Below are 21,480 nucleotides of genomic sequence, written 5' to 3'. Positions count from 1 at the left end.
GGATAAATGGCAGGTTTAATGTAATCCCCATAAAATCCTGTTCATGCTGCTACTCTTTCTCTCCTTCTGCCTCTCCGTTGATTCTTTCACTCGCTTCTGCTCTCCCAGGGAGCACGTTAAATGGTTAACAGCAGGGCCAACCACAAGGTGCAAACCACAGAGAGATGGGGCTAAGTGCTGGGAGCGTGGGACCACCAACTCCACGTGTGTGTCTATGAAGAGAGATTAGCCCCATTTTACAGTGCTTTTCTACTGCTTTCTCAGTTTTTTTCTCCTTTAAAGTAAGTTTTTAATTTAGAGCTCAAGTTTAATCTACGCCACTCTCCTTGTTCTTTGCGCTTAGTGTTCGGAACAGACAGCATGCTACTGCGAATCCATTTTGTCAAACCCACCTCATAAAAGAGGAATGAGATATCAGAATGGAGACACATGTAAAGTGTGTGTGTAATGGAAAGAGACAGGCAAAAGAAAAAAGAAACAAAAAACCCCAAAAACCCCCAAAAACAAAACACGTATATGAGAGAGAAGAGACGCAGGAGTTGAGGCCCGGGATTCAAAACTTACAGAGTCTGAAGCCTTGGTTCTTTGGCTGTTGTTGCTGCTGCTGCTGCTGCTGGTGCTGCTGCTGGTGCTGCTGCTGGTGCTGCTGCTGGTGCTGGTGCTGCTGCTGCTGCTGCTGCTGCGAGTTGTCGCTGTATACAGTGGTAACATCTCCCTTCTCGCAGCTGTTGTAGCAGCGCCCGCCATTGCACACCCTTCGGCAGAGCATAGGTGTGAAGACGATCTTAATCCGGTCGAGGTTGGAGGTGAGATTAGCCCCTGGAAGACACCAGCACATCTGCTTGAGAAAAAGCAGCGACAGGAGATGAAATGGGCTTAAGAAGAGCTGCATCTTTCCTCCACTCCAGCCTCACAGAGACACACTCTTCATCCAGGCAAACAGACGGTTTTTAAGAGCGAAAGGGTGTGTGCTGACGGTCGGCCAGTGGCACGCTACAGGCGAATGAGCAATGTGGCACAAGCCGGGGAAAGGGGCTGGAGGAGAGAACTGCTAGGTGTTGGGCGAGGCTCCAGAGCACTTTATCTTTAGTAGAAGGTGTTGTGGATGTGTGTATGTGTCATGGAGACAAAGAGAGAGTAAGTGCATGTGAACATGGTGTAATGGTGGGAATATGCTCAACAGCCGCAGACCTGGCACAAAACAAGAAAAAGAACAGAAGCCAGATCTTCAGACAGCTGTTTGCACTGGATAACATATTTGAGAGTAAAAAGTAGAAATAAAAAGGTCAAATTGTTTCTGCTGCAAGAAGAAGCACCAGAGATCATTGCTTGTTATTACAGAGAGGTTAGTGCAAAGATATACAATGAATGCAGCAATGATACAAAACATCTGCCTGAGTCCTGCAGACCACAGAGGCTAATGGGCTTCCAGTTTATGAGAGTGTGTTTGTCTTATAAAAGTTGTCTGGAGACCAGTATAAGATGATTTTTAGCTCTCTTTGCTCTAGCCTGTTCTAAACTTAGAAAAACAAATCTATTAAGAGCTGTTGACAGTAACACTCTTCCCTGTGGACTCTGTAGCTGAGTGATGAAGACTATTTTAAGTAAGGTATCTAAAATGAAATCAGAAGAAGCATTCTTAAAAAGATTTTTCTGTGAGACGTCTAAATGTTCAGGCGGCACATATTTCAGCAAAATTGCTCTAATTTATCCTTTGGAGCTTTCGATCCACGTCTCTAGGAATTCTGATGAATTTGGAAATGTTTGAAAGCTTTTGCAAACGTCACAGTTGAGGTAAGAATCTCCATTATCAAGAGAATACACCGTTTAAAATGTTGACTCTGTAATCTTTTAGTTTTTCCTTCTAAAACATCTCCTCTGTGTCTTACACATACATTATGATGTTGCTTCTTTTTTCTGGTCATTAATAACCTGGTAAAATAGGAAGACTAAAAAGAAATATTCTTAGAACAGAAACGGTATAGAAATGATTAGTTTCTTGATCTTACCTGCTGGATGCAACACATGGTTGAACTGTCCCTGCAAATGGCTGTCACTAGGAGACCTTTGACCGTTAAGGGACGGGGTGTTGCTTTGTCTGTTCCTGTGGGAGTACCAGTTTCTATTCTCACTGCCGTGGCCATTTGCAAAGCCGTTGCCGTTGGGCAGAGCATTGGAGGTTATGGGCTCAGAGGACGATGGATAACGCTTCACGGTACGGGAAGTCCCGCTCTGCTGAGGCGAGGAGTACGCAGGTCCTTGTCTTGCTTGGGTTCTGCAGATCACATAATCAAAACAGAAAAAAAAACTCTGATTAACTTCCAACAAATAAACACAGTGAAGGAAGACACACCCATCAAAACGTATTGTATGTTGATCTCTGTGAAATCAAATTAAATGAACTCTTGAGAGATGCTGCATAGGTCATAGCATTGTCAAGCTGATTTTATAGATGAGGTAAAACAAATTTAAGGCTCTTTTGTTTTAATGAATTTAATAACACCATAAAATTCTTTAAGCTCACAGGACATCTGCTGCAAAGAGCCCCACCAATCACTGAGACTCAGCTAGACAGTAACAACATTTCGCAAGACTAGACAGTACACCGTAACAGGCAGCCAAAAGGGAAAAGAATTACTACTCCCACTTTGTCTGTGTATGTACTTGTGCGTCTAAAAAGGTGTCTGGATTAGATCGTTCCATCACCCCCAGGGTATGCTTGTCTAGATTAGGAACTCCTGTGGCCACCTAAAGGGGAACGTCCTGAAACTTCCACTGGAGGGGAGGAAATATTAAACACAATATGCCGAAAAGGGCATATTGTGTCCCAGTGAGCATTTGATTTTGGGTCAGTTGCACAACTTCGAAGATCGGGTTCATGTGACCTGAAAGGAGGAGGCAGACAGGCCTACCTGGAGTTTGGGATTGATTGTGGAATGCGGGGTTCCGCCCCACGCCAAAACATCTGGATCACAGTGATCTGCCCTGACAGACAGAGTGAGACAAAGACAAACCCTGCCGGACAGATCAGAGGAGCCGGTCCACAAAACACACCTGCGATCTTACAAGCTACTTAAAGTTGTAATCAAAGCCCAAGTGAGGATACAAGCCATTCATTACTTTATTACATGTGGTTATGAAGCCACAAATTACATATGTACACAGTGAATACGTTCAATTGAACTACAGACACAAAGCAATTTTCTGGCAATAAGCATATTGGACAAAAATATCCACATGCCCACACACTTTCAAAAACAAAAGTAGACACACACATACACGCACACACACCCCGTCCCAGCTGTGCACAAGCCTGTGCAAGTCTTTCTTTTTTTTAAAGAGAACATTCCTGTTGTTAATAAAGACAGGACACCAAATGAAAAGGGGGAAAAGGAGGCAAACATTTGATAATGGTCTGTCACGTCATCATTTCAAAAGACTCCAGGCAGCACACACAGCTGCCAGCTGCTCACCCAGATGCTGAGTCTAAAGGGTCGGTCCTAAGCGTTTAGAATGACAAGGAAACAAGAGGCTCTGATGTTTATGGTGGTAAAAGGATGGACAGATATACTAAACCCAGATACAGTTTCCAATCCAAGTTTTGGTTGGCTCAGTTCCATTGCTAATGCTGACACCTGGCCTGCAAGCATCCTGCCTGGCTTCCTGGGCTTAGCCAGATGTTGTTCCTTCCGATGCAGACGCATTCAAATGGCAAAGTCACTTCCGCACAGCATGAGCTCATCATTGTCCACCCAGACTTTTGATCAGAAGGCAAGCAGGGGAAACAGGAGTAGGGATATGATGATGTTGTCCACCTACATTCATAAAGATTATCTAGCCCCTCAATGGTTCTGGGTTACTTAGATGGCATTTGGGAGTCCTCTGGTGATGTTTTCCATCATACCATGGTATGATGGAAAACATCATGTGTGGTGTCAAGTGGTACATGTACAGCTTTAAATAATCAAATGACTTTGCCAAAAAGAGCTACTATGGGTTCAGATGAGAAAAAAGTAAGTCAATTTGAATTGGACAACCTAAGTCATAGTTACTTGGACAATCAAGTAACTATGTCATCTTCAATTGCTATGAAAATGCTGTATATATCAAATATGACTTCAAAGGCATTTGACTTTAAAGCCATTGTCTCTTTAAGAAGCTTCTGCTCTTTCCGACTCGCTGCCTTCAATTGCCACTCCTGCTGCTCTTCTGGAGGAGCTGAGTTGGGTGCTCCGTTTTTCACTTCTTGTGTTCTCAGTTAGTACAAAACGTCTCCTGATGTCTGCAGATCACATTAAATCAATTATGGCTTATTCCAAACAATTCTTCTACATTTATGTAATTAGCTTCAGCTGCAAATGTTTTTGTCTCGGTCCAGGCCAAAGAAAGGAGACCATTTTACTTGGGCTGTATTGTGATTTTATGTCAAAATTAGAATGTCCCTTCAACTTGAGATTCATTAGCTTGAAGTGACTGGTAAGATCGAGTGTGTCATCATAATGTTTTGAGAACTGCATTACTATACGTAATTACTAAAACAGGGACTGGTTATGTGGAGAAAAGTGAGACTTGCACAATAGAGACTAATTCAAGGCAGACTCTGCACACCACTGAGCATCATGTAAGGTTTATGGGGTGCTATTTGGCTAGTTTTTCAAGCTATTATTCTAAGAAAGCTTTTATTCTCAAAAGAAAAATCTTCATATAAATCTTTACTCTTTTAAACTAAAAAACTTTTCTCTTATCTTAGGTAAAAATTGTGTTATAGTTGAGTTTTCATCTGCGTTGTTCATGTTTACTCTTTTGTGTTTTTTTTACACATTTCTTGTCAAGTAAATGATTTTACCTATTACGTGCGACAAGCCTAAACACAATTAAAAAGAAGTTGTAAAACTGATGATATATGTAAGAGGGGAGTCCCACATGTGGAGTGTTGCAGTTTTCCATATGCTGAAAGTATTAGTGCTGTGATCACATTTATTTCAAGCTTTATAACACTGGGTGGGAGATGTGAGAACATATCTAATGAGCTCAACCACAAACCTGATCCCTGCAGCATGATCTAATTTGAAGCAATTTCCCTATTTTCCCTTTTCCTCGAGAAACTCGAAAGCCTCATAAAAGTCCAATAGCCACTCCCAATGGTTTTTCAGCTTCAGATTTCTCTTGAGGGCTTTAATGTGTAGATAATTACTTTTATCTTAACAAGAATTTAAAGCTCACTTTAAGGAGAGGAACAATTTAGTCAGAAAGTAATCATTAAAACAAGTTTTGCTTTAGTATTTTGTGAATATGGACCATGTTATATACCTCTAACTGAAGCTAGATGTTTAGTGAATAAAATGAAGATGTTGCACTGAAAACGACAGACTTGCTGAGACACAGGCTTATTTTCTATATCTACACAAAAAAATACTTTTGACTTGACATTTTACCTCTCCATCCAACGTTTGGACAGGGCAGAACAAAAAGGTGTCTTTTAATACATTCTCCTTTTATTGCAGCAGCTAAATCTATCATGAAAATATTTATAGAAATCCAATCTTTGACTTGAGTACTTTTCCAATTAGAAAAAAAAGAATGTTAGAACTTGTTTTTAACAAAATCACCCTTGGCCAACTTGGTGACGCCACTGATAATTTCTCTAAACTAAAAGTTACTCAAGTGTTTTATATGTTTTTTGATGGTTGAATCGTAAAATAGTGAATCATGACTGAAAAGGGCAGTACCGTGTACTTTCCAGGCACATAGTGCAATTTTATAGCACTATCAAGTAACTATCTTACCTTCAGCTGCTGCACAAATGTTATTACTATCAAATATGACTTAAAAGAAAATTGACTTTATAATTTAATGCCTTAAAATTGGGCCTCTGTCTCTTTTAAAACTCTAGCTTTTTCTGAAGTCATCACAACAATGCTCTTCCATCAACACTTCAACAAAATTTTTACCAGAGTTGCACTGATAAGCAGTTTGGATAATGAGCTCAGCTGATGGCCAGTTCCACTAGGTGTTTGCTAATTGATGCTGGCTAGTCTGAAGGAGCTCAGTGGGGATGTCGTGATGGAGGGATACTCTGCGAGGCTGCAACTCAGAGGAGGAACAGTGCGTCAAAGGCCTACCCAGGCTTATGCACAGTTGAATGTTTGCCATATATAATGCCCCTTTAGTATTTCTATGAGGTCTTAACAAAATCTAACATTTCTATTTGCCTTCCCTAATTGGGAAACTCAACAGAACATGTCAATCAAGACAGATGTGAATTTATCTTCAATACTCTAAAAAATAAGGTTTAAGAAAACTGCTACTTGCCAAGAGCTACTGATAGTTTAAAAGTTTAAATGAACTAAAACTGTAAAAAATAAAGTTGCACAAGCAGACAAAGGATGATAAGAATTGTAAAAAAAAAAAAAAAAGACCCTCACTGTTAGAAAACTGCAGTAAAGAGTGGCACGCCTTGTTTCCAGTCAGATTCGGTACACTTGTTTATTATCTAGCATATTCCAGAAAGTGTTTCCAATTCCAGGGTTGAACCCTAACACTTTATGTGGAATCATGCAGGTACAAATAAGTAACATAATAGTATATCTTGTTTGTCGCGAGCCGTGACATTTTTCGCTGCCCCAATCAATGAACTGTGTTGTGTTACGCCGGTAGCACCACTTTCACCGTAGAGTCTCATTGTCTGATGGACCAACAACTGAAAGGGGCCCAGGAATAGTGGAGTCTGAGTCAGTTATATGGACCATTTCTACTGTGAAAACAGACAAAATTGCTGACTGAATTGCACCAACCTGCGCAGTTCCAATCAGAAGTCTCCATAACAACAAACAGATGTTATCTAAACCCCAACCAATTGTTTTGGAGGCTTGCCGGAGCAAAAACAACCGGTTTTGTTCAACTTACCGTTACACACATAAAAGTAAAGAACTGCCTCACACACGTGAGCTTTAACTGCAACTGTTTGTTTTGGTCAGGTTTGACTAAGGCTGATATTTTCAAGGACAAACACTCTAGTGTAAGACAAAGGAGATATGAAAAAGTACCAATTAATTTTTGTGACTGTGATATATTGCGCCCGGATAGGCCCTGGGACTCCTACTGAAAAAAAGAAATAAAACTGTGGAATATTTATTGCATAAGAAAGATTTAGTTTCATATAAGAAATCTTCCTACTGAGCATTTACATGTTAACATTTTTTTTCCCAAAAGAATCACATTCTGATAAATCTCAGGCCAAATGTTTGATCAAAGCATCAGCAATAGAAGCTTCCAAGTAAGACATAAGTTACTGGCACAAAACAACTCCCATTAATATTGTTCATTTCACATATACATGTGGAAAAAGATCTCATCACACCACAATGGAGAAAATTACAATCACAAAAAGCCATGGCCAAGAATCGACACCAAGCTGAAATTATTAAAAAAAAGCTTCCAAGAATTGCTAAAGTTTTACTTTGCATTTAGCTGGCAATCTATGAACTCCTTTCTGCATTACAACACGCGAGCATTCATTCTCCAAACATTCTGACAAGACAGCTTGAACGGTAGTTCCAACTTCACATCACGTTGATCTAGATGAGTTGAAGAGGGGGACTTTTGAGGAGCACAAACAGCACACAGGCGAGAAGTGCAAAAACACAAGTCAGTATAAAAAGCTGGAAGATGGTCAAAAGGAATTGAAATCCTCTGATGTCTGTACTTCTGTTGATGCTGCACATAAACCCTGTTGATCTTAAGAGCTTTGAATTACACTGTCAAGCAAAATGCCAGGTGTACACTGAAGCTTCAGGGTTTTGGGTGAAATTTTGTAAGGCGTCCTCGTTTAACCGCCAATAAACCCCTGTAGTGGAGACTTGGAAAGCACCAACTCCAATCGTTTAAGAGGTGTTCCTGTAAGCGTTCCACTGGGAAGCTAGTACTTCTCAGACAGACAGGGGAATTCTGGATTTATCAGATCAACCTCACATGCATACACACACATAGTGACCCAGATCCTAAGGAACTGTTTACATCTTAAACTGTCTCCTTAGCCCACTCTGCATGACGAGGCCAGAGCGGTGTTTATGTGGAGCATTGCTCAGAGACGTATGGGCCACAGCTGATTCATTCACTAACAGTTCTGTCTCTGAGGTGCGTTTATGATTCTCAGTGTGCGTAAATCTCGCAAAGAAATAAAGCACTCTTGACATTTGATGTATTCCAAGCTGAGAACCTACTTCTGGGCTTAGAATACCTTAAAGCCTACAAAAACGGTCATTACAGTGATATTAAATGGTTTTTAACCAGCTCTTTCAGCACCTAAAGCCCAGCACAGTTCCAGCTATACAGAGCTCATTTTTCATTTGGATTTGTTTGAGAAAAGCGAAGTTTGAACAGCCATCCAAAGGTTTGGATTGTTTCTTTATAGTGGCTAAAGCCGAAAATAGACTAATATGACGTGGCTGGATGGAGCAATGTGGCTTCAAACGAGCTGTCTAAACAGAACTTTGTGACAGCAGGCAGGTTTCTGGCGTAAAGCATCCCAGTCTGGGTCGCACTGTAACACCTGATAGCTCCCCAGCTTGTCACTTTATCCATCACAGTTTTCTTTGTGTTGGACTGGTCACAACCTCCAGAATGGCAAATGGAAAACTTTGAAGCACTGAAAGGTTTACAACCAATCAACGTGACCATCATTTAACTCTTTGATTCATTAGACCTACTTTTTTATTTTTAGTAAAATGCTTAAATGTTTCTTTATTGTCTCTCCAGCATAAAGCCAAAACTCTAAATTACAGAAGAACTGAACACATTAGGAGCAATTTAAGTCTTGCTTGTGGGTGCATAAATGATAGCAATCAAACACCAAATGCAAATTAAAGTTTGCACACATTTCTCTTTTTCAAAGAGAATGTTGCTTGCTACAAAGACTGTTTAAATTGGCGTATCATCAATCTAACTGCGGTGAACAGTAGAAATCTAAAAAAAAAAAAAAACTTTGCAAACAGCAGCAGAAACAATGAAAACCTTATGCTGCTCAATCACTGCAAACACTGGCAAGACTGAAGAGTCGAGATTTACGAATGCATTTGGGACGCAAACTTTTGTAGTCAGTGAGGGACCATCATGTGCAGGATACAAAGCAATTTGGATGCATTAATATTTTACTGTTCCAAAGATTTTAGGTATTTCCTACAAAGAGGATGATCAACAGTTAAGAGGTTTGGATCCAGAGGGTTTATTGTGAAAGAACAAACCATATTTGCAAAAAAAACCCCCAAAAAAACCTGAATTTATCAGGATAGACAACGTTAAACCAGGAAACGTGAAATCTGCAGAGGCAGTTCATCTATTACTCAAGATTTAATGTTCATGAATGACAAGAGAGATATTCCTCTGTAATCGTTTCAGCAACAGATGGAGCTCCGAGGTTCGCAGACAAGCAGGGGGAGTGCAGACTGTTGAAACTTTTCCCCACAGGCGTTATTTGAGAGCATGAACAAATGCATACACACTTGACTCTTGTTCATGTTATGCTATCAAAAGCCCAGTGGTGTTATGAATCTCTATGATGTCCAAGACATTAACAAAAGTGAAGTTTTTAAAAGTAAAAACATGCCAGACAGCACACACACTAAAAACCAAACATGTTTTATCTATACCTTGCTTGTTTTCCTTCTTGGTGGTACCAGTGTGACTACATAAAAACAAATAAGTCAGTTTTAGTAGAAATTAAAAATTCTCCTGAAAAGAATTTCGTATCACTGAATTAAAAAAGAGGTCCTGTGTATTTTTTAAATCAACATTAATAAAGCATCAATCCAAATTGAAACTTCTGCTTCTGGCGGAAATTTAACTGCTAATGTTACTTCTATTCTGAGTGTTTCATTATTGTGAGTGTGAACATGGGCAGAAACATTTGCGGGCCATAAGAGTGCAGTAGCAACACTTAATAATGAAGAACTTTGAGGTCGTATTTATATCGAGTAGTAATATGGATAAATGCATCCGAAAGGCGGCTTCAGGCTTCAGGACGCATTATCTTGCGCACTTGTACTGCATATGCAATATTTCTTTTTTTATTTAGCCATTTGACAGTTATTAATATTATTAAAGATTAAAGCCTAAAATTATGATACATGTCATCTTCTGTCTGGGTGTTATCATGGCTGACTCAAATAAAACCTAGATATTTCATTTAGTCTTAACAGCCAAAATTGTCAAGTATCTAAGATTACAGCCTAATCCAATCAACAAATTCAGTCTACTATGAATCACAACGCTTGGACGCAATACAGGGCTTGGCCAGGGTTTTATTACACTTGAAGTGGTCACGAAAAAGGGTGAGGAACCACGCAGAATCTCCAAATGGAGATGGATGTGGCTGGGGCTGACTGTGGTGGAACCGGTAAAAACCACACCCGTGGAGAAGGGATTTTACAGGACTGACATGTTCCCACAGGTTGCTGCCAGGGTTATATTAGTTTTGGGGTTTTTCATTGTAGTTTAGTTTTATTTCATTGTGACTCTTTGTTTATCTAGTTTTAGTTTGTTTTTAGAGTGTGCTTGCTAGTTTTTATTAGTTATTATTAGTTAAATATTGTTACATTTTTCTTAGTTGGAATAGTAATTCTAGTTTTTCTATATATATACCTTGGATCATTTAAATGTGCAGAAAGATTTGCAGAATGAACGTTTGCTGTCACCATTTTGTGGAAGTGCTGCCAGGAGGAGCATGGAGTACCATAATTTGCTCACAGCTGATGTAAACTGCTTGTATAGGTAGAAAAATCTATTTCACATCAATTTGAAAGGCCAATAAATAAATTCATAAAAACGAAGGATATAATATCCATAATTTCAGTATGTTTTAGATTTATAAACACACTATATAGATTCAGTCAGTTTTTTTTCCCATTACTTCCATTTATTTATTTCAGTTAATTTTTTTTCTCAATTTCAGGTTTAAAATTGAGAAAACATTTGTAATTACAATTTACCATTTGTAATTATTTATAAATGGTAATAAATAATCATTTATTTATTTCAATTAACAAAAATGTTTTCTCAATTTCAGGTTTCATTATTTTGTCAGTTTTAGTTAACTATACTAACTCTGGTTGCTGGTGGTCCTGGTCCAGCTGATTAAAGATTCCCTACTTTGGATTCAGAACCAGTTGTTACAAAGGAAATCATAGACATCTTGTAGGATTTTTACATCAAATTATAGAGCGGTATTCAATATAATGCAAGCAGAAACATGTCTCATATTACTCTTGACAAGTTGATTAGGTTATTGACTCAGTTGGGAATAACTTCCTGCTGATTCTAGTGTTGACTTTTGCCATTTTCTGAGTCTCAGAACTTGTTTTGGGACCCGTGGGCTTTTCCAGGAGAAGTCATCACAACATCCAGCCTAAACCGCATTGTACATTCACAGATAAATATATTCCAGTTTGTGTTTTACCACAGTCTTGAAACAACAAGAGAGACACATGAGAAGTAACCAATCTATCCTGGTACACAAAACTCTCGACTAGAAGTTGTTTTCATGTTCAAGGTTTCAAACATGTTGCTCATTTATGGACTAATTCATGCTCAGAGTCAACACATTCCTCAACATTTAAAGTGAACTGTTTATGAAGCAATTAGGGATTCTTTTATAAGTTTTTTTTTACTGCTAGAACTGCAGAGACTAATTATGTGGTCTTTGAAGGATGCTTTGAAATTACTTAGTGAAAAGCCGTTCTTGTGAAAGAAAATTAAGATCTGAGGTTTCTGTTTACTACTATACCAAAAGAAAAAGAAACTGAAGTTTTCAGTAAGTGAAAGAAGTCTCAGCAAGAAAAAGAATATAAATCCTTTCACTCAGTCAGGGCACTCAACCATCTGTACCACCTGTGGTCAAATCCCAAAGTGGTCATTTCATTCCTCTGGCTCTATGCAGTACAACCACATCCATAGATCATGCATTTCTGCCAATAAAACCCCCAAGACGGATCCAGAGCATGCACCGGTAACTATAATATCCAGTGGCAGGGAGACTTCGGCTATACTGTTGTGAGTTCCTCATGGCAACAAGATCATGCAACAGGATGGCAGTGGTAAAGTTTGTGTTTATTGAAAATTCAAAAATAACTCCACAGCAGCCACTGACACATTAAAGTCCTACCCTAAATTACAACTTTTTGTAAATGTGTAATCTCTGGCAGAGCTTTTCTCACCACTTGTTTTGCAGAAAAATCTGGCCACTTGAAGAAATCAAAGACATAACATACAAACCTAGTGTCACTTTTCTCAAATTAGTTTAATTGGAATAAAACAAACTTTCCTCGTCATAGAAACAGTCATTAAACTATATAAACTGGACTCCACTAAAACAAGCTTTCCTTGTACATCTGGTCTTGTACGGTCAAACATCAGAGAGCTATTAAGGTCAAGCCTCTGATAAAATCTCCAGTCATTACGACTTGTTTAATTGTGGGTCTTGGCAGAATATTCCCCCTTGTGAAAAACTGGGTGTGTTCAAGGGTTTATCGCACCGACGACATACACTGGACTAAATCATGTTCTCCCTGTCTGTTCTCCCTCAGAGTTGGCTAGTAGCAGCTAAAGTATGGATGAAATAAATCACAGTGAATGGAAATGAAAAACAGAGAACGTTCTTTAGAAATGTACTAACCAACGACTGTTATTTGGATCTGGCAGAGTGATACGTAGACAAAACACAAGATAATGTTTCCTTTAATTTTGAAGGTATTGCTTTCCTCACCAGCATGAAAACAGATTTGCAGTAAATTTAACCACCCGTAGCTTAGCAGACACAACATGATCAAAACATATGCCCAAACATTCTAGTCTATCAAAAGAACTGTAAAAAAATATATAAATAAACCAGGCCATTTCTTATCTCTAAGGGATAAAATATACTGCTAATATGTCTATTTTCACCTAAGTATTTATAAAGTTTGGTTTTCAAAGTTGAAGGAACCCAGAAAGTTTCAATTCTGGATAGAAGCAGCACACTGTGGTAACTGCGGTTCAGGGGTTTGATTCAAAATGCCCGGAGACGTGGTTAGCAGAGAGGCCATTTAATATTCTCCGGTTTATTGTAGTTGCTCTGATCATTCACTTAGTGAAATGCCACAAGACAGGTCAGCAGGAAGAGCCATTACAAAGTGCTGACTGAGGCTATGTCTATTTGCTGGTCAGCGTCATGTGTCAGTCTGCTTTGACGGCAAGCCAAAAACAGCTTCCAACAAGAGAGTAGGTGGAGGGATTTCTTTTTTGAAGAGGGATAAAGCACTGATTTTTAAACTTTAGTAGAGTTTCACAAAGAACATAAGGCTCAGAGTGAAGGCACAGAGTAGGCTGATGCAAGGATAAGGAGTAAGAACAAAGTACACTACTGTAGTTGCTTTCAGAATGACGTGAACCTTGTGCTAAATACAGTCAAGACCAAGGAGATGTTCCATCATTTCATGCAAGTGCAAATGCTGAACCCTAAATTTCAACATTTACACAGCTAAACTGTGTAACCCTAACCCTAACCCTATGTGGCCAAAGTTTAGGCTTGCACAGTCATTGCATTTTTGCACAGATAAAGTAGATAATTTTGGTGCCACACTTATTGGCAAGTTGATGCAAATTTTTTCATAATGAACTAAGTATGCCAGAATTGCAATATGTAACAAACTGCTAGAAAATATTTTTCAAGCAGAGTTTGGAAATAAAGCAGTCATTCATCACTGTGTTGAATTACAAACAGACCACAGAGCTTTTAAATTCTTCTATAGAGTGCCAGTATGTTAGATCTATTTCCTTCTCACTACATATATCGCCATAAATCTTCACTTCCAGATCATAAAATTAAATTGCACTTTGAAATCTCTAAATTGTGTTTGGGGGCCCATTGTGTTATGTAATGTTGTATGAGTCTGACGTTTGTTAACATTATTTGTCAACGTTTTTCGTGAGTCCTCAACTGCCCTGTTATCTCTTTTCTGTCATTTTTTTAGCACATTGGACTACTTCGCTTAAAGAGGTAGGTATAAAACAATAAACTTAAGCACAATTAAAAAGAAAAAGCTGTATGATTTTCAAAATAGGCTCTCTAAGGTGTGTTAAATATTGTGAATGTCTGTGATAGTGATTTGTAAGAAGCCTTGCTGTCGGGCCAGAAAATCAATTTCCCAAAAGGAGCATAAAAAAATTTTAAGTAAACTAAAAGTGGAAGAGATACTAAATTATTTATGCATGTTCCTTAAGCTTGTTGGATGACTCCTTTTTCAAATGCACTCCTGAGTTCATCCTCACAGGGAACCCTGCACTGAAAAACTAGAATGAACAAAATGGTCCCACACACAGCCATGCTTTGATTCATGTCAGCACCGTGCTTCATTCAAGAGTTTGATTAATGTCATATCCATCTGCCTTAGCACTAAAACCGCTGTGCATTCTGGGACAGCTACCTTACCGTCTAAAAGCATTGTGCAGTATTTTGACTGTACAACAGCTGCAGAATCCTTGGCGGTGAGAGGGATTTGGCTTTGGATGCAGACTGTGCTGAGGCTTTAAGAAAGTTTCAATAGACAGACATATAAGTCCAATGTTTTGGCCGGAGATGTCTATGCTCCTTTGTTTCGCCTGGTCTCGCAGGAAGCCAAACACTCATGGGACTCATTTGGCTCTATCTATTTAAGAGGATACCAGGCTCAGTCAGTATTAACTTTGCTGATATTCAAAACTCTATAGTAAATCTAGGCTCACACTAAAAACAAAATGTACTCAGACTTGATTGGCTTTTTCAGTGATATGTGATACACTTAAGCCCAACATTTCCTTTTCTTGTCCAACATACAGATCACTTAAGGACAGGGAAGCTTTTGTAAATCCTCAACACGACGTTTGATAGTAAGCCCAAGGTAAAAAAATGTACCGGATTACACCCCTGCTACAAATTTAGGACGCAAAACTTCCAGCCACAATCTTGTTAATGTCACAAAAGAAGCTGCTCAAAACATAAATAAATAAAAGTAAGGCTCTTTGGTTCAAGTACGACCAAAGCTAGGGCCTTGACCTTGTTCCAGTTCATTCCCAGTCCATCAATGCAAGGATACTAATTATAACTGTTTATAAAAAGCATAGAGCCCTGTTCAGAGAAGAGCATACAGTACTGTACGACCCTGGGGAATTACCTTATCCTTTTCCCCTTTACCAGCCTCTTCATCAACAAAGACCTGCTCTGTTTAAGTAGCAGTCAAACAGAAAAAAAAGGGGATGATTCTGGACATCACTTTTGGGTAGAAAACCAGGCAGCCAGCTAGTACCGTAAGAAAACTTTAATTTTAGAGAGTACAAGATGTATATTTGATCTTAATCAAAGCTACCAAGAGTAATATCACTGCTTCTTCAAAAATCCTGCAGGTGCAAAGATCATCTGCTGCCAAACATTTTGACTTGAGCCCATGGCAGACGGTGGTGTGGTTTGTCTGAAAGTGACTAGTGATCCATGATAAACATCAAGAACTCCCACCATGACCACAGTTTCCTCTGAAAAACAGCTGGGTGGCTATGTGCAAAGCCTTGAGTCAACAAGCGGCAGAACCACCAGCCGCATTAGTCACCAGTAAAGCGGCAGGACTGACACAAGCATAACAGTTGATGTAGAGAAAACTGCGTGTATTGTTGTTCTAACTGGGTGTTTTTTATTGTTTTTTTGTGTGGCCAGGTTCAATCAATTTTTATTCCTATTTCTCTGCATGCTTTCGTTTCTCTGGTTGTGGTTTTAAGCCAGAGTTCTGTGACAAACTTTGGACACAGTTGTTCAAGTCTTAGAAAAAGTACCCAGCAAAAAACATGGCAGTGTGTGAACTCTGACATGCATTTCACATTGTTGTTGCCACTTGGGATCAGCAATAAAAGACGAGATTCGTTGAGGAACTCGCAAATGATTTTCATTTTGAGTTTGCCCACTGACCAGCTGGTCACAAACTCATAAATCCAAACATTTTCAATCGGAGAATCCACAATGCGTTAGTACTAACAGGTTGAGTTAACTCGTTTGCAGATACATACTGAAATTATTTTTCTATGGCAGGTTTAGATCTGTGATTCAATCAGGCTGCAGGAAAGTGAGAGAGATCAACACTTCCAGCAGATTCCGGGAAGGCTCAAGAGTATATAGCAAAGTTGCCGCTTTATCTTTTTGAGCATGCAGGAAAAAAAGGAAATTGGAAATCTCAGTCTTGAAGTCAGGACTAACATTTTTGTCTAACAAATGCACACCAAGAACTCCGATTAGGTGAATACAGCTAACTGTTCTAACTGCTTAAAGTACCAAAGACAATTTAAAATGACAGTTCTGTATTCTTTTGCAGCTTGGCTTTGTTCCTGCTTCAGATTTCCTCTAAGCTTCAGAAATGGTTCACAAAATCCTGATTGGTGTACCTCCCTGAGTGATACAAATGTAATGGGCTTACAGAATCTCTCTGCACTTGATTTTTTTCTTCAATGGGGAGGAAAAGTAGACTAATGTTTTAGTCTTTCAAATATGAAATGAACTTGGTTAATTTCATATTTGTCAGGGGCAATTAGAATCTTTAAAAGCTCCATAATTTAGTTTGAGACCTTGATGAGATGAAAGTGAACATTGGTAGGATTTTACCTTGTTAACTGCTACCATTCGAACATATAATGTGCTATATAAAAGTCAGTGTTCCCAACTATTAATTGGCTCAGTAAAACCTGCTGTAAAATTTTTTGACAAGCTGGCATTATTGGATAGTTTAGTAATTAGTAACTATTAGTGACCCACAAGGAAGCAATTTTCCTTGTGAAACAACACAAGTAAAACTGGAAATCAGTGCAAATAAAAACTCTCCAGAGATATGCAAACTCACACCAAGAGCAAGAAACGTCTGATTTAAAATACAAGCTGAAGTCAAGCCGGGTCTATAGAGCAACGAACGCACCAGTATGTACATCCTCTCTATACACCAGCAACATGCCTGCAGCAGTCTGATGTGTCAGCAGTGGCGCAAAAAGTGGGTATGCAGGGTATGCAACGCATAGGGGCGCAGCACCAGAGGGGGCGCCAAAACCCCGTCTGGAGGGGGCGGCACGCCAATGTTCTCCCATACACTTCAGCGCGCCTTACCTCGCGCACATAACGAGGTAAATGTAGCGAGTTTTACCTTTCACGTATCGTCGCCTCGGGGGGGGGKGTTGAGTGAGCGTCGCTCCTTCACCCTGACGTTCCTTCCCTCGGGGGGAAGGGGGGCGCCGATCTATGTTTTCGCATCCACCTGAATAATGTGTAGTTGCGCCACTGTGTGTCAGCACACAGTTTGAAAAACACATAAGGAATGTATCAAGAGAGACAGCTCAGCTGGAAATAAAGCATCTTTGGTTATAATGCCAAGACAACTTCTGTTTCATCCATGTTCACAGATGAAACAGAAGCTGCCTTATTTAAAGTTCACTTTAAATAACTAGGAAGCCTATTTAAATAATGTTGCAAACTGCATCCATTTAATGAAGATGCATGTTCTCGGTGTATGTTTGCTCACAGACACTTTAGTGCAATGTCAGTAGAAAGAATAGAGTAGGCCTCAAAATTAAGTGTTAGAAGAGATCAAGTGAGACAAATGAAACTGGTCACATATGTTAAACTGATGGAGGATTTTTTTTACAGATGTAATCAGCATAAGTCAACCATTGTTTTTGCAAATTTAGAGCGTAATTTTACATTGGTCCTGGAGGAAGTTATGGGGACGTTTAAAGCAGGCTTCGACTTTAAAATAATGTCCCAAGTTTTAGACATCTCATAAAGCGCTGTTCAACTCATCTTTTGAAAACAGTCAGATTGTGGTATAAATACAAGCCAACCATAACTTGGCTGTCCACCTAAATTGAAAGTCTGAGCAAGGAGAACATTAGGCAAGAGCCAAGAAGCCCTGTGTGATTCTGGAGGAACGCCAGAGATCCATAGCTGACAGAGCAGCCCACGCTGAATCCACTGGCAAATCATTAAAAAGACTCAACCAGATTTTTCTTCAGCAGTGAAAAGGAAGCAGATTAAAGTTAACAAGAAGATGGATAAAGCTAAATACAGGAAAATTAAGAAAGAAAACCTTAACACCTGCAGATGAAGTTCCGCTTCCAAAAGGACAGAAATGCTGAACATACAGACGGAGCTGCAATGGGATGATTTAAATCAAACCTTATTCATGTTTTAGAAATGTCTAGTCAAAGCCCAGATGTAAATAGGTTCATTAATCTGTGAAAAGACTTAAATATTGATCCCTATGGTCACACTCCAACTACTTTGGCAGAAATTTCAGTTTACAGATGAGTAAAGCTGATAGAGTCACAGACTAATGGCTGTAACTCCAAAGAAATGCAAATTGTTGTATGGGGGACTGAGGTCACGCCATCCTTTTCTGGTTTTTATTTGTAAGAAACTTTGAAAAACGGTTTTCTTCCACGACTCCCATGTTCATATGAACTTTTTATAACCCTGAGTTTCAATCAGTTGTTTAACTATCAGCAGTGAAGGATGTGGCAGTAGCACTAAAAATGTCCAAAGAACTACTTTGCAAACAACTGCCAACACACTGATCTGATTTTGGAACATGCTGACTCTGATACTGAAAGCGATTGGTGTTTTATATGTAGGACAATTTCAAGCTTCCCTGTCTGAATAATGCTGTTTCCATCAAACCAAATAAAATAAACAGTATTCAAAGAGAGGTCACAGAAAATAGTAAAGATAGTCAAAGTTTAGTGTAATGACTTGAACGTCAACTATCAGAAGCACGGCTCTGTTATTCAGGTACCAGCTGGCAGCCGTCCTGAGTGGTTATGTAAGCAAGACCAGTGATGACCTTAGCAGGCTGACACATCCTGTTCTGCCCATTTCTGTTTCCTGCAGAGAGCTGATGTCAGAGAACAGCGGGGAGAGTGGAGATGATATGAGGGGCTCAGGTGGCGAGTACATCCTGTGTGAATTATCACCGTTTCAGCTGAACCAGGAGTGTCCACCACTAACCCCCGACCTTCACACTGAATTTTGCAGGATCTGGAGTTGACAGGGACCACAAACCCTTTATTGCTGAGCTTTAGGAATCACAAGATGTTTAAGTCGAAGGTCAAAAATGCTCTTTGGTGGCCAGATGTAAATCATCAAAAGGATTTTTTTTGAAATCACATCAAAGACATCACAGAAACAACGTGTGACACTGGAAAAACAGTTAAAGTCGATGCCTCAGAATTTCATAGTACTTGTTCCTCACTTGTTGGGGTTTTGAAACTCCGGCCTGGAACTTCCTTATAAATCATTCTGTTGTTCCTCATTGATTAAACAAGCATATTTGGACGACTGACAAAAACATAAAAGAAGCCAGAGGAGAAACTGATTTAAAATCTCAAAAGAAATTCGATTTTTGTTTTCTTTTCATTGAAGACTTGAGGTGTTGTGTTACTTTTTGTGAATCCTGGTTTTGTTTGGTGTCAGGGAATCAGAATGAGTTTGGCTCATTCACCACTGTTTAGCTTCCAGCACTTAAAATGTATACCATGATCTAATTGCTAGTTATGACAATTTTATTTAGCATTTTGATGCTGGTACAGAGGTTTAAGTAAAAATAACGAACAAATGTGAATTTTGAGGTCATTTCCAAGTGCACAGAATATAATCAATTTTTACTGTTATGCTCTGTACAAAATAAGTTTTAAGAGCTGATATTAACTAGTTAATCAGTCATTCTCTCTGCTTGGGTTGGCTGATGAACAGAAATGCCTCTCATAGCTTGCCAGCTGTAGTTCTGAACCACAGTTCTAGGTGGCAATTCTTTAGCTTTAAATTATTGTTGCCCCTTATTTTTAGCACCAAAAACAGGGTGACACAATGCTAGAAAAACATTTAGCCTAAAAATAATGGTGAATATCGCGATGATGATCTTGATTATGACCAACCTACATTTTCCTTAGCTTTTCTATCTTTTCCATCATTACAGATTTTCCACTTTTTTTGTAAACTGTAAGCAAAGGAGGTTTGAGACCATTCAAATATGTAGTTTGCATGGAAAGTGCAAATGCATTAAACTTAAAAAATATGACTTCAAGGCAAATATTGGAGTCAAGTCAGTATTCTCCGATTCATATACTGACAAAAAATATATTTTTGATGATTGTGATTCAGTAGGTTGTGCAGCTCTAATTGAAAATATTACCAAACAGCCGAAATTGTATTTCTTGAAACTGAGGTAAAAGTGTAGCTGCCTTTTTATTCAGTTAGCTGATTTGTATGCACAGCCACAAATGGAGGAGGGGCAACAATATGTTTCACACTATGCTTCATTAAACTAGAGAAAACTCAAATCACTCAGCTAATTTCTCTCACATCTTACTAAAAGGACTAAAACATTTACTTTTTGTTGCATCAGGAGTAAATGATGTTGAATAATTTTCTTAAGGTTGAGACAATATTTTCATCAACAAAGAAAAACCTAAAGCTTGATTAAAAAACCTGACTTCCTCTCCACAGTCAAGATTAAAACTACGATATAATAAGAGTGAAAAGATAGTTTAAACTATATTCAGAATAGTTTCTCAAAATGTTCCAATAGAACAGAGAAGAAATGTCCTTTATTGTCTCACACTGAGGAAATTCAGATGTAACAGCAGAACAAACCCACACAATCAAAAATAAATAAATAAAATAAAATAAAAACATGTCATCATTCTATTTTCTTCCTTCTGGTTTGTCCTTCACTCCACTATTTATTGTGACCTACCTGATAACACTTGCCAAGCTGAGTAATTTTGAAAATGCTGCTGACATAATAAACCAATTCTCTTGTAAACAAGACATGCATTGTACCTCCTAGTGTCTCTGGAACAAAAGAAAATAAATAGTTGCTGAATACATTATGCAACTTTTGCTTGTCGATTAAAAAAAAAGTAGGATGCAAAGCCAGTATAATCTATCTTTTCTCGAGCACCTAACCTCCCTAATCGCCTACTCAGACTCCTTTATTAGGTCTTGGCACTGGTCTCGCTTTCTGACTCTTAGTCTCCGTGACCTCACATCGCTCGTGCTTTCCAGGCTTTGGAAGCGGTGGATCTTCAATCTGATATTTGAAACCACGGGTTGCATCCGCTGTGTACCCCGAGGGAGCACGGTTCCACCCCTGAAAGATCGTTATGGACTGAGGGAATGTGAAAAAAAAAAAAAAAAAAAAAAAAGCACGGTAGTTCACAAGGGCTCCAGTACCTTACTGGAAAGAGCAGGGCAAGTGTTCAAATAAATATCAGATTAGTGTTAAAGTGCAGACAATTTGAGCTGAAGTTTTTACTCAGACCTGAAAATGATTAAGTACACTGATTACTGCAGTTTATTCTTCAGTTAGCTGGAAAGACTGAATCGGACGGACTACGGGATTAGTCAGCTTCAGCAGAAACATGACAGCAAACAGAGTCATTGTGGTGGTA

The 21,480-nt window shown here is 39.0% G+C and overlaps 1 protein-coding gene across 1 annotated transcript in view; it reads right to left on the bottom strand.

The window, feature by feature from the left end:
• Positions 1–21,480, bottom strand: part of LOC103458496 (latent-transforming growth factor beta-binding protein 2) — a 104,325-nt gene that overhangs the window by 60,883 nt on the left and 21,962 nt on the right. The window contains exons 4-5 of the mRNA XM_008399342.2: positions 2,010–2,275; positions 565–819 (exon numbers count right to left, since the gene is read on the bottom strand). Coding sequence (XP_008397564.1) covers positions 565–819; positions 2,010–2,275 — 521 coding nt within the window. The remainder of the gene's footprint in view (positions 1–564; positions 820–2,009; positions 2,276–21,480) is intronic.

This window comes from Poecilia reticulata, linkage group LG22 (assembly GCF_000633615.1).
Source record: "Poecilia reticulata strain Guanapo linkage group LG22, Guppy_female_1.0+MT, whole genome shotgun sequence".
In the NCBI taxonomy this organism is placed as follows: domain Eukaryota; kingdom Metazoa; phylum Chordata; class Actinopteri; order Cyprinodontiformes; family Poeciliidae; genus Poecilia; species Poecilia reticulata.
This window is presented reverse-complemented; position numbering and strand designations above follow the sequence as displayed.